At 42.4% G+C, this 21,774-nt stretch overlaps 1 protein-coding gene across 1 annotated transcript; it reads right to left on the reverse strand.

Annotated features, from left to right (window-relative positions):
• Positions 1–2,781: 2,781 nt before the first annotated feature.
• On the reverse strand, positions 2,782–14,990 carry LOC117526509 (nucleoredoxin-like protein 1). Its single transcript, XM_034188572.1, has 3 exons — positions 14,609–14,990; positions 3,279–3,368; positions 2,782–3,167 (listed from the first exon to the last, which is right to left on the reverse strand). The coding sequence occupies exons 1-3, from the start codon at positions 14,902–14,904 to the stop codon at positions 2,813–2,815; spliced, it is 741 nt and encodes a 246-aa protein (XP_034044463.1). The 5' UTR covers positions 14,905–14,990; the 3' UTR covers positions 2,782–2,812.
• Between the last annotated feature and the right edge of the window lie 6,784 nt (positions 14,991–21,774).

Here is a 21,774-nt window from a genome sequence, read left to right on the forward strand (position 1 = left end):
AACTATGTGAGCAGAAACTAGTCCAGTCAACTGCCAGCTTCTTCATTTTTATTTAATTTTTTTCTCAACCTTGTGGTCTCATAAAATGCAACAACACCAGTCATTCTTGATTGTTGAAATTTCTGCTTCTTTCTATTTTCTTACCATCTGCTGTGAAAAATCTTGTTCTGATACATAAAGCTGTACTACAGCATCAGAACAGTTTGCTGTGACAAACACTTGAGTCCAGAAAGCTATTAGTTCTGTTCATGTCAACTTCACACAAAGTGCGATATTTGGACGGCATTCATTTGGATGAAAACAGCGAAACAGCGCAAAACACTTTGAAATTAGTGAATGAAACACCGCGCCAATGGGCAGGTGTGCACGAACCCGGTGCAAGAGTTTGTGAATGCACGGGCGTCCATCAAACAGGAACCGTGCCAGGTGCAGCACATGGCGCCGCTCTTATGTGGAAGAAATAAAAACCAGCTGGTACGTGTGGAAACACATCACGCCGCTTATGTGAGATAAATAATTCGAGGTCTATTAGAAAAGTATCCGACCTTATTATTTTTTTAAAAAAACATATGGATTTGAATCACGTGTGATTACATCAGCCAAGCTTGAACCCTCGTGGGCATGCAAGAGTTTTTTCACGCCTGTCGGTGACGTCATTCGCCTGTGAGCACGCCTTGTGGGAGGAGTGGTCCAGCCCCCTCGTTGGAATTCCTTTGTCTGAGAAGTTGCTGAGAGACTGGCGCTGTGCTTCATCAAAATTTTTTCCAAAACTGTGAGGCGCATACGAGTGGACACCATTCGACAAATTAAGCTGGTTTTCGGTGAAAATTTTAACGGCTGATGAGAGATTTTGGATTGTTTCTATCGCTGTAAGGAGCGGGACGTCGTGCAGCGCTCCGAGGCGACGTCGTCATCCTGTTTCAAGCTGAAAACCTCCAAATTTAAGCCTCTGTTGACCCAGGACATCGTGAGAGAACAGAGAACTTTCAGAAGAGGTCGGAATCAGCAGTTTATCCGGACATTCCACTGTTAAAGGAGATTTTTTTAATGAAGGACGTGCGGACGGATTGGCGCATCGGCAATCCAAAATCTCTCATCAGCCGTTAAAATTTTCACCGAAAACCAGCTTAATTTCTCGAATGGTATCCACTCGGATGTGCCTCACAATTTTTGAAAAAATTTTGATGAAGCACAGCGCCAGTCTCTCAGCAACTTCTCAGACAATGAAAATCCAACAAGGGGGCTGGACCACTCCTTCCACAAGGCGTGCTCACAGGCGAATGATGTCACCGACAGGCGTGGAAAAACTCACGCATGCGCACGAAGGTTCAAGCTTGGCTGACGTAAAAACATATGAATCAAATCCATATAGTTTTTTAAAAAAATAAAACGGTCGGTTTCTTTTCTAATAGACCTCGTAAAATAAAAACCAGCCGGTACCTATGGAACCTCATCGTGCCGCTTATGTGGAATAATTAAAAAAAAAAACGAAGAAAAAAAAAAAACACACCACCCGGGACGCGAGCTCACGGCTTTCAAAAAATCTCATCCCCAGTGACAAACTTTACCACTGAGCTATGGAGCTGTTCTCTGCAAGCTGTGGGAAGCTGCCTCAAATCAGGAAGGTCATGGAAGTGTTACAAAAAAAAAAATTAAATCCCACACCATATAAAAACACAGCATTTATCAAGCGATCAATATAAATATGATCTGTCTGTTCCTCTGCTGATGACCCATGGTCATCAGCAGAGGAACAGACACACTGCTTCTCATTAATGAGAAGCAGTGTGTTCTGATCATGTCCACATATACTGGTCAGGTGCAACCAGCATTGCGTGTTCTGCCCAACACACGTCTTGTGGATGGCACGCCACAGCACAGACACAGCATCATGTGGAACAGAGCTCATGTAAGTGACGTGACGGTTAGATCGCCTGCTGCATGTTCTGATCTGACGGTCCATTTCAACCTGAGGGGCTGTCGGTGTCCGCTCTGTGTGCTCTCGCTTGCTGCAGCTTGTCACCACCACAGCGATATATGTTTTTATTTATGTCCACGTAAATACAGCAATCAGACACATGCACATCACAGTGGACAGGTGTTAGTCATAACTGTCCAAAAAAGGTAGGTGTTGTGTAGCTGGAATGTCCAGTATGACAGATCCCCACAGCTGCTTCTATCAGAACCCATGCCTCCCGTGAGTGGCGTGCACACACCCACATGTCAGTGTGTGTTTGTAAAGCCACACTCGTGGGGAACTTAGACAAATTTCACAGCAGTACAACCGTGACTGTCTGCAGTCGCTTGTCGTGCCAAGAGTGCAACTGGCCACACATTTTCCAAGTGCCATGTAAGCAGTGTTAGGCGTTTGTGCGTGTCACCTGGAATTTGGCCAGCACCTGGCGCGGGAGGATGCAATGGGTTCGCACAGTGCACACTTTGTCTTTCAGGCACTTGTGTGCGCAAATAGTTCTAGTAACAGGTGTACGAGGTGTTGGAGGCAGGGACAACATTACACGGTTTGCACACAATTCCTGCGTCATGCGCACTAAGTGTGCACTTTGTCCAAAGTTCACATTACGTGTGAAGGAACCCGAACAAATGAAATGAAGCTGACCACATAAAACATGAAATATCTTGGGTTCATGTACTGTCTGCAATGAAATAGAAGTAAAAGTAAATGTAAGCAATGCATTTTATCCTTATTTGCATTCCTGCGTCATGAGCACTAAGTGTGCACTTCATCCAAACTTCGCACTATGTGTGAAGGGGCCCTTATGGAAACCTGTCAATCCCTTGTACTTGAAAGCTGTCACCATGATGACCCTCCATCTCCTTCCCCTGCTCCTTCATCCACGTCCACATCTTTGTCTGCACCACCACCCCCCTGTCTCTGTTTTTCCTTCTTTTTCTTCTTCTTGTCATCTTCCACCTTGTACTTGATTCTTCTGATGGGGTCACTGAAGCTACGCATGGACTTTTCATCAAAATCCTCATTTATCATGAAGTTCCTGTCAATGAGTTCTGCTGCTTCCTGCCAGTTTCGGTAGCAATCTGGACCAAGGTGACGTATCTCCTCCACTGCATTTGGAATGAGGACCGAGCAGTCGGGACGCAAGACCACCACAGTTGGCAGCTCCTCCACATTAAACATGGCCTCCAACTCCCTGCAAACACACACACACACACACACACAAACAGATTTAAACAGCTCGAAATATTTACATAACCACCATCCACCAGAAGGTTGTGCACACAACTAATCAAATGTCACACACTTCCTGTAGGGGTCCTCGTAGACCAGGAACAGGCTCTTCTTGGGGAGCTCTTTCAGAAATGTTTCTTGCTGCTCTTCGGTCTCATCCAGGCTGCAGAAGAAAAACGGGAGAAAAACCCAGAATTGCATGCAAACCAGTGAGACGAGCGAAAAAGAGAGAGAAAGATTTGTAATTCCCAAAAATGTATTTTAATGTGCAGTTTATCTGTTCTGTCCTCTTGAGGACATTTGGTGGTCAAGAATAAATAAAGTGGTTCATGCAGACATGGTTAGATCCATTAATATTTAGACTTCCCAAAGCAATTCGTTCATCCAGACTGTTGGAGTTGGAAGCTGTGTTACAAATGCATAAATAAAATAGAAATAATGACTACTAAATCAGTTTATTGTGACTTATTAAAGTGCAGCATGCACTTTAATAAGTCACAAGTTGTTTTAATTAAACAGTCGGATTCCCCTGGTCCGCACCAGTTCAGTTCTTATGGTGCGCCCGTGTGGAGGCATAAAGATAAATAATAAAAATGTTACATCTTTTGGTGCCCCGTGTGAGGCAATTCAGTGTTGACTGAGTGCATCACATGTGTAGCGGCATGGCCTTGATTCGCCCTGATTAAATAAAATATATTAATCCTCTCTCAACCACAAATAAACACTGGAGACAGAGACTGTGTTTCCACCCACAGTTGAGAAATTCCTTAGTCATCTGGAGATCTTCAGATAAGTCTGGAGACATCCCCCAATGGTCCAACACTGCTTCGCAGAGGGAAAAACAAAGCTGTAATTCAAAGTTCTTAAGGGAAGCCCTCGTCTTTTATCATTTAAACTCCGGTCATTATGAATTAAATGACATTATACACTCAACAAAAATATAAACGCAACACTTTTGGTTTTGCTCCCATTTTGTATGAGATGAAGTCAAAGATCTAAAACTTTTTCCACATACACAATATCACCATTTCCCTCAAATATTGTTCAAAACCAGTCTAAATCTGTGATAGTGAGCACTTCTCCTTTGCTGAGATAATCCATCCCACCTCACAGGTGTGCCATATCAAGATGCTGATTAGACACCATGATTAGTGCACAGGTGTGCCTTAGACTGCCCACAATAAAAGGCCACTCTGAAAGGTGCAGTTTTATCACACAGCACAATGCCACAGATGTCGCAAGATTTGAGGGAGCGTGCAATTGGCATGCTGACAGCAGGAATGTCAACCAGAGCTGTTGCTCGTGTATTGAATGTTCATGTCTCTACCATAAGCCGTCTCCAAAGGCGTTTCAGAGAATTTGGCAGTACATCCAACCAGCCTCACAACCGCAGACCACCTGTAACCACACCAGCCCAGGACCTCCACATCTAGCATGTTCACCTCCAAGATCGTCTGAGACCAGCCACTCGGACAGCTGCTGGAACAATCGGTTTGCATAACCAAAGAATTTCTGCACAAACTGTCAGAAACCGTCTCAGGGAAGCTCATCTGCATGCTCGTCGTCCTCATCGGGGTCTCGACCTGACTCCAGTTCGTCGTCGTAACCGACTTGAGTGGGCAAATGCTCACATTCGCTGGTGTTTGGCACGCTGAAGAGGTGTTCTCTTCTCGGATGATGCGAAGGAGATGTGTTGCACTGCATGAGGCATATGGTGGTCACACCAGATACTGACTGGTATCCCCCCCAATAAAACAAAACTGCACCTTTCAGAGTGGCCTTTTATTGTGGGCAGTCTAAGGCACACCTGTGCACTAATCATGGTGTCTAATCAGCATCTTGGTATGGCACACCTGTGAGGTGGGATGGATTATCTCAACAAAGGAGAAGTGCTCACTATCACAGATTTAGACTGGTTTGTGAACAATATTTGAAGGAAATGGTGATATTGTGTATGTGGAAAAAGTTTTAGATCTTTGAGTTCATCTCATACAAAATGGGAGCAAAACCAAAAGTGTTGCGTTTAAATTTTGTTGAGTATAATTGCTTCACGTCAGAATCTGAGCTTCTCCGGGCCAGGTGAACCCAAACTTTTATGATCATGCTAAGACAGGACCTCTCCTCATCCGGGGGGGGACACTTCCTCCATGATAACACGTGGTCATGAACTTTGTCCTGACAATCTCCTTCTTTCTTTGTTTAAAGCAAAGGAAAAGACCTTTGGTTTGAAATAAATTTGTAGATCAGTATTTCTTTCATTTATATCTAAAGACTTATAATGTTTGCTTGTATTGATTTTTCAAACAAAATGCTTTGTATGTAGACATTCCATTTATTGATGTGTTCTTGCCACTGACATGTGTGTAAGTGTGACTGCAGTTTCCAAAATGTTGAGATTGAAGTATTCTGTCTATCCAAAGGATGTGCTTAAGTGACGATGAATGATGTGTCCATTTGAGTGTCTTAGAACAAATAGTATTTCAAATTAATTAATGTGTTTAAATAGTTGAATCATTTCTGTCTGCCCTCTTTTGAAGACATGAAGCTTTCTGTGAGATTACACACCCTAAATGGGCAGAGTTTGGTGACGTCAGTACCCCTTTAAAAAGTTAGCACAGAGTCTCTCCTCTCTCTTCTTCTTCTGCCCTCTTCTCTGTTGGCAACTCTTAATTCTCTCTCTTCCTTAACGCTTAATTTTATTTTTGGGCCCAGGCCCCATTGCTAAGCTAAGCTATCATGTGGCATTCATTCATTCTTTACTTTTGACAAACTTAAAAGTTTAACCTGATGCTTTAAGGTGTCAAGTCTTTTGAATCCTTAATCGAGCTTCTGAGCTGAGCTTTTCAAATTAAGAGTGAATTCACAGAAAAGCAACTTCTCCTTTTCATAATTTTCAATGCTCTTAAAGTTTTACTTTTTCTAAATTCACAAAGACTTTAATTTGGCTCCAACAATTTTTAAGCTACCGGACAACATTTTCAACAAACACCTTCTACCTCTGGGTTCCTGCAAGCTGACAATGGAGCTGATTTCAAACCAGCAGTGAACCGTCGGCAAAGCCAGCCGACCCAAGCCCTGGGATCACTCAGGGACACCTCTGAGTTAACCACTCTGACCCAGGTGAGCTCACGCTGCCCAGAGCAGAAATATAAACAACGGACAGACAGCAGCTAATTGACCCAGTCCAGACTCCATGTAAGAGGTTTGTTGTCAATGGATACAGGTGGCTCCCTTTTTTCTAAACATATTCATGCTTAATATTTTTCTTAATAATTGGCTTCAAAATTCATCACTAAATTTCAATCGGATTTATTTACTTAAAGTTTTAAGCTTTATCTCTATGTCTTCTAACGTCTCATGAGTGAGTAAGAAAATTGTTTCCATGAATGAACTTATTTTCAATCACTGTCCAGAAAATGCCAGTAAAATGTTCATTTCTTGTATAAATTGTAAATAAACTATAAATATTTTCTGCTGTGTCTTATTTTGTGCTCAGAAGGAAACTCTTGGTCAACCGTATGGTGAGAATTCAGACTTCAGATCAGAGATTGATTAAATTAAGTCGAGATGGATTAATTCGAGACTGATGAATTAATGTTTAAATTATAGTACCTATGCTATAAAAAACAATAATAGGGGGTGCCCCCAATTACTGATTAAATAATAAGTATTAAACCCTAAATTAATTATTTTGGTGACCAGTTATATTGGGCCTAGTCCAATCTAATTCAATTTGGGAGTTTAATTACTTATTCACTATAAATTGCTACATCTTCTGGTTCCCTGTTGCAAGGCCTGAATATTTGAAAAGCAAAGTGTCTCCAATAAATAAATAAATAAAAACATTACATCTTATGGTGCGCCCACAATAAAAATGTTACATCTTTTGGTGCCCCGTGTGAGACAATTCAGTGTCGACCTTGTTTCTGTGAGCTGTGCACAAATTAATCCCTCATGAGACGTTTTCTTAAAACTTTTTTCTGAATAAAACAAAACCACAAATTAAAATTTCTGTGACTGAAATAAGCATTTATTTATTGAATTTAATTCATGCAAATTTATTAAGGCCTTTGACAAAAGTATTTTATTGTGCAACTTTTCCACATAATTACTTTGTCTGGATTCAAGTTTATTCCTGCGACTTTCCAGATTAAACCATTGATTCCGAAGCCAAAAATCACACTGATTAACTGCAACTGTTCCAGTTAAAAGCTCTCATTTTATCTACCGATTTAACTGCGTCTCACCAGTTAAAAGTTTTGTTTAACTGCGACTCTTCCAGTTAAATGTCAATGTCTGTTGTGCTCTGAGCAAGTTTGTTTAAATGTTTTGTGGACGGACACGTCCAAACTTTTATTTTTGAAAACACGCTGTGCTACAAACGTAGCTTCCAAACAGCTCCTGGTTTAACACAAAAGTGAATTATTTTGATCCTAAAATTCTCCGTTTCAGCCGAGCTGAAAAGCGACAGTGATTTATGACCTGTATGTGACAAGCTAGTCTCAGATCGGCGCTAAAAGATGAAGCAGTGCCAAATTCACATTAGCCACTAACGCACGAGCTAACTTACCTTTAAAATAAGAAAATATTAAATTTGTCAGTGCAAACTAACGCCATCAATTGAATGAAAGCTAATGAACAGGAACATTGAGTCCGCCTACCGACTTTAAATTTATAACAATAAAAAGTGCAAGTTAGCACAATAGCACATGGGCTAAGCTAAGCTAACTCACTCAAAAAAAACCTCAGGAAGTCACCAAGTTCCTGTTGAAGGGCATTGTAAAAGGGCAGTGTTTAAACACAGTCGTAAACAGGACCAGAAGAACAGCCAGAAGATAGTTTTCCAAATTTATTTCTTCTTAAAGCATCGATAAAACCCGCTTGGAACCGCGAGCAGAACAGGAAACAGGTGGAGGGAACCCCTCCCTCCTCCTTTCTCCTCCTTGACTCTGCCTATTGAGCAGTGATCCCACCTACAGGTGGAGGACCACATTGCATCCTATTTGGCTCGAAAAAGATCAAGCCAAATTTGTAAATACTTGACCAGCTTCCCTTTTGTGAATAATTGACATTGATCAATGAAACTTATTGCATCGTTTAACGATTTTTAATCACTTTTAAATGGATTAAGCTGGTACAATCCTGATTCCAGTTGGGAAAATAAAAGTGTTAGTGATTAACTCCTTCACTTTAAGAAATTGAGATAACACAACTCTAAATCAAATTCAGTTCTATTCTGATTTGGCAATTGTCTAATTTTGAATTTTTACTGTTTGTGATTTTCCAAACTAATTCTTTGACTTAAACTAATTCTGCTTTCAGCACTGAAGTAATCCTACAACCAAACTGGGGATTACCTAAAGCCAATATTTTAATTGAAACAATTCAACAACTGAATTAATAAATTCAAATCAAAATCAAATTTATTAATTTATACAGCGCCAATTCACAATGAAATCGTCTCAAGGTGCTTCACACAACATAAAACAAAAAAAACTGAATTAAATATTTAAAACACAATAAAAAGAAACACTAATGATAAAACAAGGAAAACAAATGAGTCTTTAAACATGACTTAAAAGTGTCCACAGTATCCGACTGCTGAATGTGTGCTGGGAGATCGTTCCAGAGAGCTGGGGCATGGTAGGAGAAAGCTCTGTGACTGGCAGACTTTTTATTCACCCTGGGAACACATAGAAGTCCTGCACCCTGAGAACGCAGGGCCCGAGCTGGTACATAGGGGCTTACCAGGTCAGCCAGATAGGGAGGTGCAAGTCCATGAACAATTTTATAAACTAATAACAGTACTTTGAAATCCGATCTTGCAGCAACTGGAAGCCAGTGCAGGGATGCCAAAACAGGTGTAATGTGGTCAAACTTTCTGCTTTGTGTCAAAAGTGTTGTGTGGGCCGCTGGAGAGGAGGTACTGCTGGCCCACCACCACCAGATGGCGCCCTGCTTGGAGTGCGGGCTCCAAGCACGAGAGGGCGTCGGAGCCGCTGGAGGTGACAGCTGTCATCAATCAACACCAGCTGTCACCCATCACCACCACTATAAAGACCGGACTGCAACTCCACCTCCTCGCTGAGAAATCGTTTACCATACAGGTAATTTTCTCTGCTGACTAAAATTCAAGTATTAGTCTGATCTCTTTTTGCAGCCGTTTTCCTGGGACGGATACCCTGTCTGCGGAGTTGGCGTTTGGTGTGGACTGCGACGGCTTCGCCTCACACCCCACTCAGATAAGTGGTTATCTCAGGAGCTGCACGAGTGTGTGATTGGAGGTGGAGGTTCTCCCTCCTTAACTGAACACAGACTGTGGGATTACCGAGTGTGCGGACTCACACTCATCCAGAACTGTTTCTGTTTTTCTGCCAGCAGTACCGGGTCTGACTGCTGAAGACAGTGGCCACCTGGGGCGCAGGGCTTGGCGTCGCCGGTGTTCTTCAGGTCCATTGGTGGTGAGGCTTGTGTGGGTTCCGGCTTCTCTCTCACCGGACGTCTCCTATCTTCGAGCCTGCCACACGTCACCTTTTGTTGGATTGATATAACACATATTTGTATCTGTCTGTATCACGTTGTGCATCTTCACAACATTAAATTGTTACTTTTTGGCTATTCCATTGTCCCTTCATTAACGCCCCCTGTTGTGGGTCCGTGTCACGACACTTCCCCAACAAAAAGTCTGGCAGCAACATTTTGAACCAGTTGAAGACCCCTAATCCTGGACTGCAGTAAACCAGAGAATAGAGCATTACAATAGTCCAATCTAGAAGAGACAAATGCATGAATCAAATTCTCAGCATCAGCCTTAAACAGGATGGGACGAATCTTCGCTATATTTCGTAAATGGAAGAAAGCAGTCCTCATAATGGGCCTCATGTATCAACGTTGCGTATGGCGATATTTGAGCGTATATGGGGTGTACGCCAAAACGGCTGCGCTATTTGACATTTATCAATGTGGTCGTTGGCGTATGCTGCGCTGAAAATATACACCAGGTCGAGAGGTGGTGTAAATTATACACCAAAATGAACCAGCGCTGGAATCCACATAAAAATGAAGATGATCAACATGATAAACAGTGCCATTATACAAATCAATGCATATGTTACATAAATAACACTTTCCTGATTATACTACATAATAATCAATACAAATCCCGCCTTTGCGGGATTGTTATGGAGCACGATCCGTGGTCACAGCGCTGACTGCAAAGACAGCGCTGCTCGCCTTTTTCTCCAGACTTCGAGCCTGGAGCCAGAGCAGCGCTGAGCTTAACTTCATGTGGTGTGATCGTTTTAGACTATGAAATTGATAATAACAACTGTAGTTTCGTCATTCCCTTAATTCTTCCGTGCTGCAACCAGGTTTTGTTGTCTCCATTCGGTTGTCACAATAAAATAAATACAGAAATACATTAAAAAAATAAAGAAATCTGAGAGATTAGGCGTGTCTTATTAATTGAGCGAGCAAATATCCACATGTCAAGAATGATTGACATGTGAAAAGAGAATACAGTGGTCCCTTGCTATAACGCCGTTCACCTGTCATGGCCTCGGAGTCTCGCGGAGTATTTAGTCCAATTTTGCATGCCTTTTTTTGTTTTTACAGTGTTCTGTGTTCTGTGTATCTGTTTATAAGAATCTTGTTGCCCAGAAGAGAAAAGAGCACCAACAACTACTCATAACTGTGTTTGTCACATGGACACAGACACCTGCTGCAGCGACATGTTAGTGGGAAAAGGCGCGGCGTCAGGACACAGAGGAGCGATCTGTGAAATACTGGTGAGTCACTATTAATAATTTCTTATGTGTCCGATCTCGTTCGTTGATCGTTAAAATTAATTTGTTAGTTCCAAATGCCATCATAATTATTTATAGGAAAACGTTCTATTTTTATTTCTCAAACAAATGTTTGGGCCTGAAAACAGTTTGGTATTATTTTCCTACTAAGGTTTGAACTTTGAGAGTGTTTACATATGAGAGAAAAGTGAGAAAATGTTCATGCCTGATTGAGAAAGTGTATAAACTGTGTAGTGAGGGGTTTTACAGCTTTGAAACGTCTATAATAATTGTAAAAAATAACGCTGACTATGTCGCGGTTTCGCGTATTACGGGCTATTTTTTAGAACGTAACTCCAGTGATTAATGAGGGAACACTGTAACACTTTATTGATTATATACTACAAAACAATTGATACGACGGCCGCTTTTGACGTTCTATTGGCACGTGTCGTGATTGGTGGAGTTCTTTTTCATTGCCATCTTCCCAGCTTCCATGTCGTAAAATGAGGGTGTGTCTGAAGCGGAGTCTGAATATTTATGGGTGTGTTTATTATAATTACGATCGTTTCCACCCGCCACATTTATCAAGATCACGTCAGCCGTACGCCAGAAATGGGCAGGTGCGCACTGCTTGATACATGTCACGGCGACTTTGGTGTATTTCAAGTTTACGCCGTAAATTTACGCCACAAGTGCGCAACTTTGATACATGAGGCCCAATGTCTGTAATGTGGAGATCAAAGGACAACGTGGAATCAAAAACTCCTACAAGGTTCCTCACTAAGCTAAGTGCTAGCTGATCAAATTGATGCTGATACCTCGCTGGATCAAGAACCATAACTTCAGTCTTATCAGAATTTAAAAGTAGGAAGTTACTAGATGTCCAACTTCTTACTGATGCAAGGCAATCTTCCAAAGATTTTATGTGAATGAGATTACCAGCAGTTATTGGCATGTACAATTGAGTGTCATCAGCATAGCAATGAAAGGGAATCCCAAAGTGCTGCAGTATATTCCCAAGGGGTGCTTCATAAAGGGAAAAAAGCAGGGGGCCTAAAATGGATCCCTGCGGACCCCAAACTTCATGTCCCTACGATCAGAGGAGGTGCCATTACACAATACACAGTAAGAACGACTGGACAGGCATGACGTCAACCATGCAAGAGCAGTTCCAGTAATCCCAAAGTGATTCTCCAGCCTGTTGAGTAAAATATGATGATCCACAGTATCAAATGCAGCACTAAGATCCAACAGCACCAAGACTGTAGTAGTATCTGAGTCCATTGCTTGCAATCATTCACTACTTTAGTAAGTGCTGTCTCTGTGGAGTGATATTTCCTAAAAGCAGACTGCAGTGGCTCAAAAAGATTATTCTCAGTGAGGTAGTCCATGAGCTGTCGCAAAACCACTTTTTCCAGGATTTTAGAAAAAAATGATAGATTTGATATCGGTAAATAATTTTTCAATACAAGTACACTAGGGTCGATATTGGATTTCTTAAGTAATGGTTTAATCACTGCAGACTTGAAACATTTAGGAACAGATCCAGAAGGTAATGAGAGATTTATAATTTCCAGCACAGTTGGCCCAAGAATGGGCCACAGGTCCTTAAACAGTTTTGTTGATATAGGATCAAATAAACAGGTTGTGCTTTTAGCAGACGCCATGAGCTTCATCAGCGTGCCTAGCAAGTTACCATCAAAATCTGTAAATCTGGGTAACACCTCAGTGGGCGCATCCACCTCCATAGAGAGTGAATAACAGGTGACTGTCCATGAATGAGAAATGCTACAGTTTCAAACAAAAACTTTGTGTTATGCTTGTTTTTATTGATCAAATCAGAATAATAGGCACACTTTGTAGCCAGTAGAGGATACTTATAATCTAAGACAGCGTCACGCCATGCAAGGTGGAACACCTATAATTTAGAACTACGCCATTTCCGTTCCAAACCTCGAGCCTTCTGCCTAAGATCACGCAAGTAACCATTGAACCAAGGCGACTGTGCCTTGGGAAGGTGTGGCCTTAAAAAAGGAGGTGCAACCTTATCCAGTGTTGCCTTGAGCGCTGAATTCGAGCCATCCGCAAGACTATCCACTGATTCAACATTCTCCAAACCTGAAGCCAAAATTTCAGGCAGTCTGGCTTCGAGTTCAGTCATAGTTGAGGGATTAATGCGTCGCCACAGAGATAGACAAGGCTTTCGGTCCACTAAACGCGGCAACATAAATGCACACCTAATAAATGAGTGGTCAGAGACCACTGAGGCAAGAGGCAAAATGTCAATGTTCATACGTAAACATTTCCAACACTTTGTGTCTTCCAGAGAGGTTTACCATACAGCAGGGGTGGGCATCCAGGGCCGAGACACTGCAGGTTTTCCATACAACCATTCACCTCAGCAGCTGGGTTGCTGATGAGCTTCTCCTCTGAACATAAACACCTGGTTGTCAATGAAATCACCTGCTGAGACACCTGATCATTAATGAAATCACCTGCTGAGGTGACTGGTTGCACGGAAAACCTGCAGTGTCTCGGCCCTTTATGGCACATGATTGCCCACCCCTGCCATACAGTACCAGCTGGTCTGTATTTTTTTAATGTTTGATGTAATGAACCCCAAGACATAATAGGTAACTTGGGAATGTTTCCATCCCCTGACTTGTGTCAAGAAAGTGATTAAGGTTGTGGAATTTCTTCCCACCTGGCGCCTTTCTGTGTGGAGTTTGCATGTTCTCCACATTTTCGGGTGGGTTCCCTCCTCCTTCCTCCCACTTCCAAAGACATGCAGGTTAGGTCAAAGGGAAACTTTAAATTGCCCATAGTTGTGTGAATATGTTTGTCTGTCTATATGTGGCCCTGTGACATACTGGCATCCTGTCCAGTGACTGTTGGGATAGGGTCCAGCAATCTCATGACCCTTGATTGCAGTAAGCGGGTATAGAAAGTGAATGACTGGTTTTAATTTAACTTTAAATGGTAAATGGACTGCATTTATATAGTGCTTTTCCATCTGCATCAGATGCTCAAATTGCTTTACAATAATGCCTCACATTCACCCCGATGTGAGGATGCTGCCATACAAGGGGCTTAGTACACACCGGGAGCAATAGGGGATTAAGAACCTTGCCCAAGGGCCCTTAATGATTTTCCAGTCAGAATGGGATTTGAACCGAGGATCTTCTGGTCTCAAGCCCAACACCTTAACCACTTTAGTTGACTAAATATCATAAGATTTAGTCAACTGAGTTGTTGTTCACTAAAGTCTATGATGACAATCATAGACTCAATAAAAATCATAGGAAGTGCCTGGTAGCAGGCTTATAAACATACCCATGCATACTCATGAAGCATTTTGAATTGACCAATTATACAGTTAGTAACTTCCTTGTGTTTTGGTGATGCTGATATCCACTAAGTCCTTACTAGTGGATTGTCCATGAGGGGCTCGTTCTTGATGCCAGTCGAAGAATGAGACCCTCATCAATAATCCACTGAGTTGATATCGGCGTCAACAAAACAAAAGGAAGCTAATGTAAGGCACTAAGTGTGTAATCATTTTAAAATATATTTTAGGTAACCATGCACAAAGGTACTTAATATGTGTGTGTTCTACCTAATGTAAAGAAGAACCAGCTGGGCAGCCCGATCTACGTAGAATTCGTCCGTTAGCTTTTTGAAGAAGTCATGCAGTGTGGGGGCAAACTCCTGACAGCTCTCACATGCAGCTGACGCAAAGAAGAGCATCAGGATGTGGTTCTGCAGGCGCATGACGAGCTCACGTTCGGTGTCCAGCTCGTCGTGGTCCTTGTTGTTCTTCACCAGAACTCGATCAACAAAGAGGTCCACCATGATGAAGTGTTGCAGTAGGAAAGCTGAGGAAGGAAACATCACAACAACCTCCATGTACATCGATGTCTGAACAACACAAGGTCAGAAACGCACACTCTGGTTTTCACACTGAGGCATTTTCACACCAGTAAACTTTATCTTTCTATTGCATTATACGAGGTCTGTGAGAAAAGTAACGGACTTTTTTATTTTTTTCAAAAACTATATGGATTTGAATCACGTGCAATTACATCAGACAAGCTTGAACCCTCGTGGGCATGCAAGAGTTTTTTCACGCCTGTCAGTTATGTCATTCCCCTGTGGGCAGGCTTTGAGTGAGGAGTGGTCCACCCCTCCCGTCGGAATTCCTTTGTCTAACAACTTGCTGAGAGAATGGCGCTTTGCTTTATCAAAATTTTTTCAGAACCTGTGAGGCACATCGAAGTGGACACCATTTGAGAAATTCAGCTGGTTTTCGGTAAAAATTTTAACGGCTGATGAGAGATTATGGAGTGTTACTGTCGCTTTCAGGACTTCCCACGGAGCGGGACGTCGTGCCGCGCTCTGAGGCGCCGTCGCCAGCCTGTTTCGAGCTGAAAATCTCCAAATTTAAGCCTCTGTTGACCCAGGATATTGTGAGAGAACAGAGAACTTTCAGAAGAGGTCGGGATCAGCAGTTTATCCAGACATTCCACTGTTTAAAGGAGATTTTGTAATGAAAGACGTGCGGATGGATTGGCGCGTCAGCAGGCAGCCGGCGCGGCACACCACCACAGGAAAAACACCTCCGTTGGAAGCCTTAAGGACAAGTTGGAACATGTCCAGCTGTTAAACAATTTCTCAGATACTCACTCTACTGAAAGCCATCAAAAGCTGCCTGGTTTTTACAAATGGTTATCAACACGGAGGCGTTTTTCCTGTGGCGGCACGCCGTGCCGGCTGCCTGCCGATGCGCCAATCCGTCCGCACGTCTTTCATTACAAAATCTCCTTTAAACAGTGGAATGTCCGGATAAACTGCTGATTCCGACCTCTTCTGAAAGTTCTCTGTTCTCTCACGACGTCCTGGGTCAAAAGAGGCTTAAATTTGGAGGTTTTCAGCTCGAAACAGGCTGACGACGGCGCCTCGGAGCGCTACGCGACATCCCGCTCCGTGGGAAGTCCTTAAAGCAAAGCGCCAGTCTCTCAGTGAGTTGTCAGGCAAAGGGATTCCGATGGGAGGGGTGGACCACTCCTCACTCAAAGCCTGCCCACAGGCGAATGACGTAACTGACAGGCATGAAAAAACTCACGCATGCGCACGAGGGCTCAAGGTTGGCTGATGTAATCGCACGTGATTCAAATCCATATAGTTTTTGAAAAAAATAAAAAGGTACGTTACTTTTCTCACAGACCTCGTATTATCAAATCATCCAACTAGTATTACAAAAGTATTGTCCACATTTGAGTATTTGTCCGGTGTGACCACTGAACCTTCTTTCTACTCAGTCATACTTATTCACCTTCTGATTAGTGTATCACACTCACTGCTAAATCTGATAATCCTCGTATTTGCTTACCTCTAACAATTATTATCTCCCCTTGAGGCAGCAAACACAAACGGTTACCTTCAGCTTGTTTTCACCTCTTCCTGGCTCGTCGTGTCATACATTCCACATTTACTCGCTGTGTCTGCTTCACCTGTGTGGCTTCCTGCTGCTTCTGCCTCCGTGTCACTGCTGCACCTCCCTACCCCCCCAACCCCCCACCCTGAGATGGATTGAACAAGGTGACAGAGGGACAAGGGACATGCAGTGTGGACTGTGAGCTGTGTTAGTGTGTGTGGACAATATGGATGTTATGGAATGAGACATGACTGCAAAATAAAAAAAACACATTAAAGTGGCACACAGGCTTTAATTATTCAGTAAATAACAGCACTGTACAACTGCAGAGTACAACTGGTTAGTAATACTCTAATAATTTACACTCAACAAAAATATAAACGCAGCACTTTTGGTTTTGCTCCCATTTTGTATGAGATGAACTCAAAGATCTAAAACTTTTTCCACATACACAATATCACCATTTCCCTCAAATATTGTTCACAAACCAGTCTAAATCTGTGATAGTGAGCACTTCTCCTTTGCTGAGATAATCAATCAATCAATCAATCAATTTTTTTTATATAGCGCCAAATCACAACAAACAGTTGCCCCAAGGCGCTTTATATTGTAAGGCAAGGCCATACAATAATTATGTAAAACCCCAACGGTCAAAACGACCCCCTATGAGCAAGCACTTGGCTACAGTGGGAAGGAAAAACTCCCTGTTAACAGGAAGAAACCTCCAGCAGAACCAGGCTCAGGGAGGGGCAGTCTTCTGCTGGGACTGGTTGGGGCTGAGGGAGAGAACCAGGAAAAAGACATGCTGTGGAGGGGAGCAGAGATCGATCACTAATGATTAAATGCAGAGTGGTGCATACAGAGCAAAAAGAGAAAGAAACAGTGCATCATGGGAACCCCCCAGCAGTCTACATCTATAGCAGCATAACTAAGGGATGGTTCAGGGTCACCCGATCCAGCCATAACTATAAGCTTTAGCAAAAAGGAAAGTATTAAGCCTAATCTTAAAAGTAGAGAGGGTGTCTGTCTCCCTGATCTGAATTGGGAGCTGGTTCCACAGGAGAGGAGCCTGAAAGCTGAAGGCTCTGCCTCCCATTCTACTCTTACAAACCCTAGGAACTACAAGTAAGCCTGCAGTCTGAGAGCGAAGCGCTCTATTGGGGTGATATGGTACTACGAGGTCCCTAAGATAAGATGGGACCTGATTATTCAAAACCTTATAAGTAAGAAGAAGAATTTTAAATTCTATTCTAGAATTAAAAGGAAGCCAATGAAGAGAGGTCAATATGGGTGAAATATGCTCTCTCCTTCTAGTCCATGTCAGTACTTAACTGAAGGCTTTTCAGGGAACTTTTAGGACAACCTGATAATAATGAATTACAATAGTCCAGCCTAGAGGAAATAAATGCATGAATTAGTTTTTCAGCATCACTCTTAGACAAGACCTTTCTAATTTTAGAGATATTGCGCAAATGCAAAAAAGCAGTCCTACATATTTGTTTAATATGCGCATTAAATGACATATCCTGATCAAAAATGACTCCAAGATTTCTCACAGTATTACTAGAGGTCAGGGTAATGCCATCCAGAGTAAGGATCTGGTTAGACACCATCTTTCTAAGATTTGTGGGGCCAAGTACAATAACTTCAGTTTTATCTGAGTTTAAAAGCAGGAAATTAGAGGTCATCCATGTCTTTATGTCTGTAAGACAATCCTGCAGTTTAGCTAATTGGAGTGTGTCCTCTGGCTTCATGGATAGATAAAGCTGAGTATCATCTGCGTAACAATGAAAATTTAAGCAATGGTGTCTAATACTGCCTAAGGGAAGCATGTATAAAGTGAATAAAATTGGTCCTAGCACAGAACCTTGTGGAACTACATAATTAACCTTAGTCTGTGAAGAAGATTCCCCATTTACATGAACAAATTGTAATCTATTAGACAAATATGATTCAAACCACCGCAGCGCAGTGCCTTTAATACCTATGGCATGCTCTAATCTCTGTAATAAAATTTTATGGTCAACAGTATCAAAAGCAGCACTGAGGTCTAACAGAACAAGCACAGAGATGAGTCCACTGTCCGAGGCCATAAGAAGATCATTTGTAACCTTCACTAATGCTGTTTCTGTACTATGATGAATTCTAACCCTGACTGAAACTCTTCAAATAGACCATTCCTCTGCATATGATCAGTTAGCTGTTTTACAACTACCCTTTCAAGAATTTTTGAGAGAAAAGGAAGGTTGGAGATTGGCCTATAATTAGCTAAGATAGCTGGGTCAAGTGATGGCTTTTTAAGTAATGGTTTAATTACTGCCACCTTAAAAGCCTGTGGTACATAGCCAACTAATAAAGACAGATTGATCATATTTAAGATCGAAGCATTAATGAATGGTAGGGCTTTCTTGAGCAGCCTGGTAGGAATGGGGTCTAACAGACATGTTGATGGTTTGGAGGAAGTAACTAATGAAAATAACTCAGACAGAACAATCGGAGAGTCTAACCAAATACTGGCATCACTGAAAGCAGCCAAAGAGAACGATATGTCTTTGGGATGATTATGAGTATTTTTTTCTCTAATAGTTACAATTGTATTAGCAAAGAAAGTCATGAAGTCATTACTAGTTAAAGTTAAAGGAATACTTGGCTCAAAAGAGCTCTGACTCTTTGTCAGCCTGGCTACAGTGCTGAAAAGAAACCTGGGGTTGTTCTTATTTTCTTCAATTAGTGATGAGTAGTAAGATGTCCTAGCTTTACGGAGGGCTTTTTTGTAGAGCAACAGATTCTTTTTCCAGGCTAAGTGAAGATCTTCTAAATTAGTGAGATGCCATTTCCTCTCCAACGTACGGGTTATCTGCTTTAAGCTGCGAGTTTGTGAGTTATACCACGGAGTCAGGCACTTCTGATTTAAGGCTCTCTTTTTCAGAGGAGCTACAGCATCCAAAGTTGTCCTCAATGAGGATATAAAACTATTGACGAGATAATCTATCTCACTGACAGAGTTTAGAAAGCTACTCTGCCCTATGTTGGTATATGGCATTGGAGAACATAAAGAAGGAATCATATCCTTAAACCTAGTTACAGCGCTTTCTGAAAGACTTGTTATTATTATGTTATTAAGAAATTATCAGACAGAAGGGAGTTTTCAGGGAATACTGTTAAGTCTTCTATTTCCATACCATAAGTCAGAACAAGATCTAAGGTATGATTAAAGTGGTGGGTGGACTCATTTACATTTTGAGCAAAGCCAATCGAGTCTAACAATAGATTAAATGCAGTGTTGAGGCTGTCATTCTCAGCATCTATGTGGATGTTAAAATCGCCCACTATAATTATCTTATCTGAGCTAAGCACTAAGTCAGACAAATAGTCCGAAAATTCACAGAGAAACTCAGTAACGACCAGGTGGACGATAGATAACAACAAATAAAACTGGTTTTTGGGACTTCCAATTTGGATGGACAAGACTAAGAGTCAAGCTTTCAAATGAATTAAAGCTCTGTCTGGGTTTTTGATTAATTAATAAGCTGGAGTGGAAGATTGCTGCTAATCCTCCGCCTCGGCCCGTGCTGCGAGCGTTCTGACAGTTAGTGTGACTCGGGGGTGTTGACTCATTTAAACTAACATATTCATCCTGCTGTAACCAGGTTTCTGTAAGGCAGGATAAATCAATATGTTGATCAATTATTATATCATTTACTAACAGGGACTTAGAAGAGAGAGATCTAATGTTTAATAGACCACATTTAACTGTTTTAGTCTGAGGTGCAGTTGAAGGTGCTATATTATTTTTTTCTTTTTGAATTTTTATGCTTAAATAGATTTTTGCTGGTTACTGGTGGTCTGGGAGCAGGCACCGTCTCTATGGGGATGGGGTAATGAGGGGATGGCAGGGGGAGAGAAGCTGCAGAGAGGTGTGTAAGACTACAACTCTGCTTCCTGGTCCCAACCCTGGATAGTCACGATTTGGAGGGTTTAATAAAATTGGCCAGATTTCTAGAGATGAGAGCTGCTCCATCCAAAGTGGGATGGATGCCGTCTCTCCTAACAAGACCAGGTTTTCCCCAGAAACTTTGCCAATTATCTGTGAAGCCCACCTCATTTTTTGGACACCAGCAATTCAGGGAGAACATGCGGCTAAACATGTCACTCCCGGTCCGATTGGGGAGGGGCCCAGAGAAAACTACAGAGTCCGACATTGTTTTTGCAAAGTTACATACCGATTCAATGTTAATTTTAGTGACCTCCGATTGGCGTACCCGGGTGTCATTACTGCCGACGTGAATTACAATCTTACCAAATTTACGCTTAGCCTTAGCCAGCAGTTTCAAATTTCCTTTGATGTCGCCTGCTCTGGCCCCCGGAAGACAATTGACTATGGTTGCTGGTGTCGCTAACTTCACATTTCTCAAAACAGAGTCGCCAATAACCAGAGTTTGTTCCTCGGCAGGTGTGTTGGCAAGTGGGGAAAAACGGTTAGAGATGTGAACGGGTTGGCGGTGTACATGGGGCTTCTGTTTAGGACTACGCTTCCTCCTCACAGTCACCCAGTCGGCCTGCTTTCCCGGCTGCTTGGGATCTGCCGGAGGGGAACTAACGGTGGCTAAGCTACCGACTACAGGGGCCTGGCTAGCTGTAGGATTTTCCAAGGTGTGGAGCCGAGTCTCCAATTCGCTCAGCCTGGCCTCCAAAGCTACGAATAAGCTACACTTATTACAAGTACCATTACTGCTAAAGGAGTGAGAGCCAACCACCAGTAGAGGCAGTCAATACAATTACCATCCAAGAACATCCAAGAACATCACCTCATGTTGCAGCAGGATAATGCACGGCCCCATGTTGCAAGGATCTGTACACAATTCGTGGAAGCAGAAAATGTCCCAGTTCTTGCATGGCCAGCATACTCACCGGACATGTCACCCATTGAGCATGTTTGGGATGCTCTGGACCGGCGTATACGACAGCGTGTACCAGTTCCTGCCAATATCCAGCAACTTCGCACAGCCATTGAAGAGGAGTGGACCAACATTCCACAGGCCACAACTGACAACCTGATCAACTCTATGCGAAGGCGATGTGTTGCACTGTATGAGACAAATGGTGGTCACACCAGATACTGACTGGTATCCCCCCCCCCCCCCCAATAAAACAAAACTGCACCTTTCAGAGTGGCCTTTTATTGTGGACAGTCTAAGGCACACCTGTGCACTAATCATGGTGTCTAATCAGCATCTTGGTATGGCACACCTGTGAGGTGGGATGGATTATCTCAGCAAAGGAGAAGTGCTCACTATCACAGATTTAGACTGGTTTGTGAACAATATTTGAGGGAATGGTGATATTGT

The sequence above is a fragment of the Thalassophryne amazonica genome, chromosome 15 (genome assembly GCF_902500255.1).
Source record: "Thalassophryne amazonica chromosome 15, fThaAma1.1, whole genome shotgun sequence".
NCBI classification, from domain to species: domain Eukaryota; kingdom Metazoa; phylum Chordata; class Actinopteri; order Batrachoidiformes; family Batrachoididae; genus Thalassophryne; species Thalassophryne amazonica.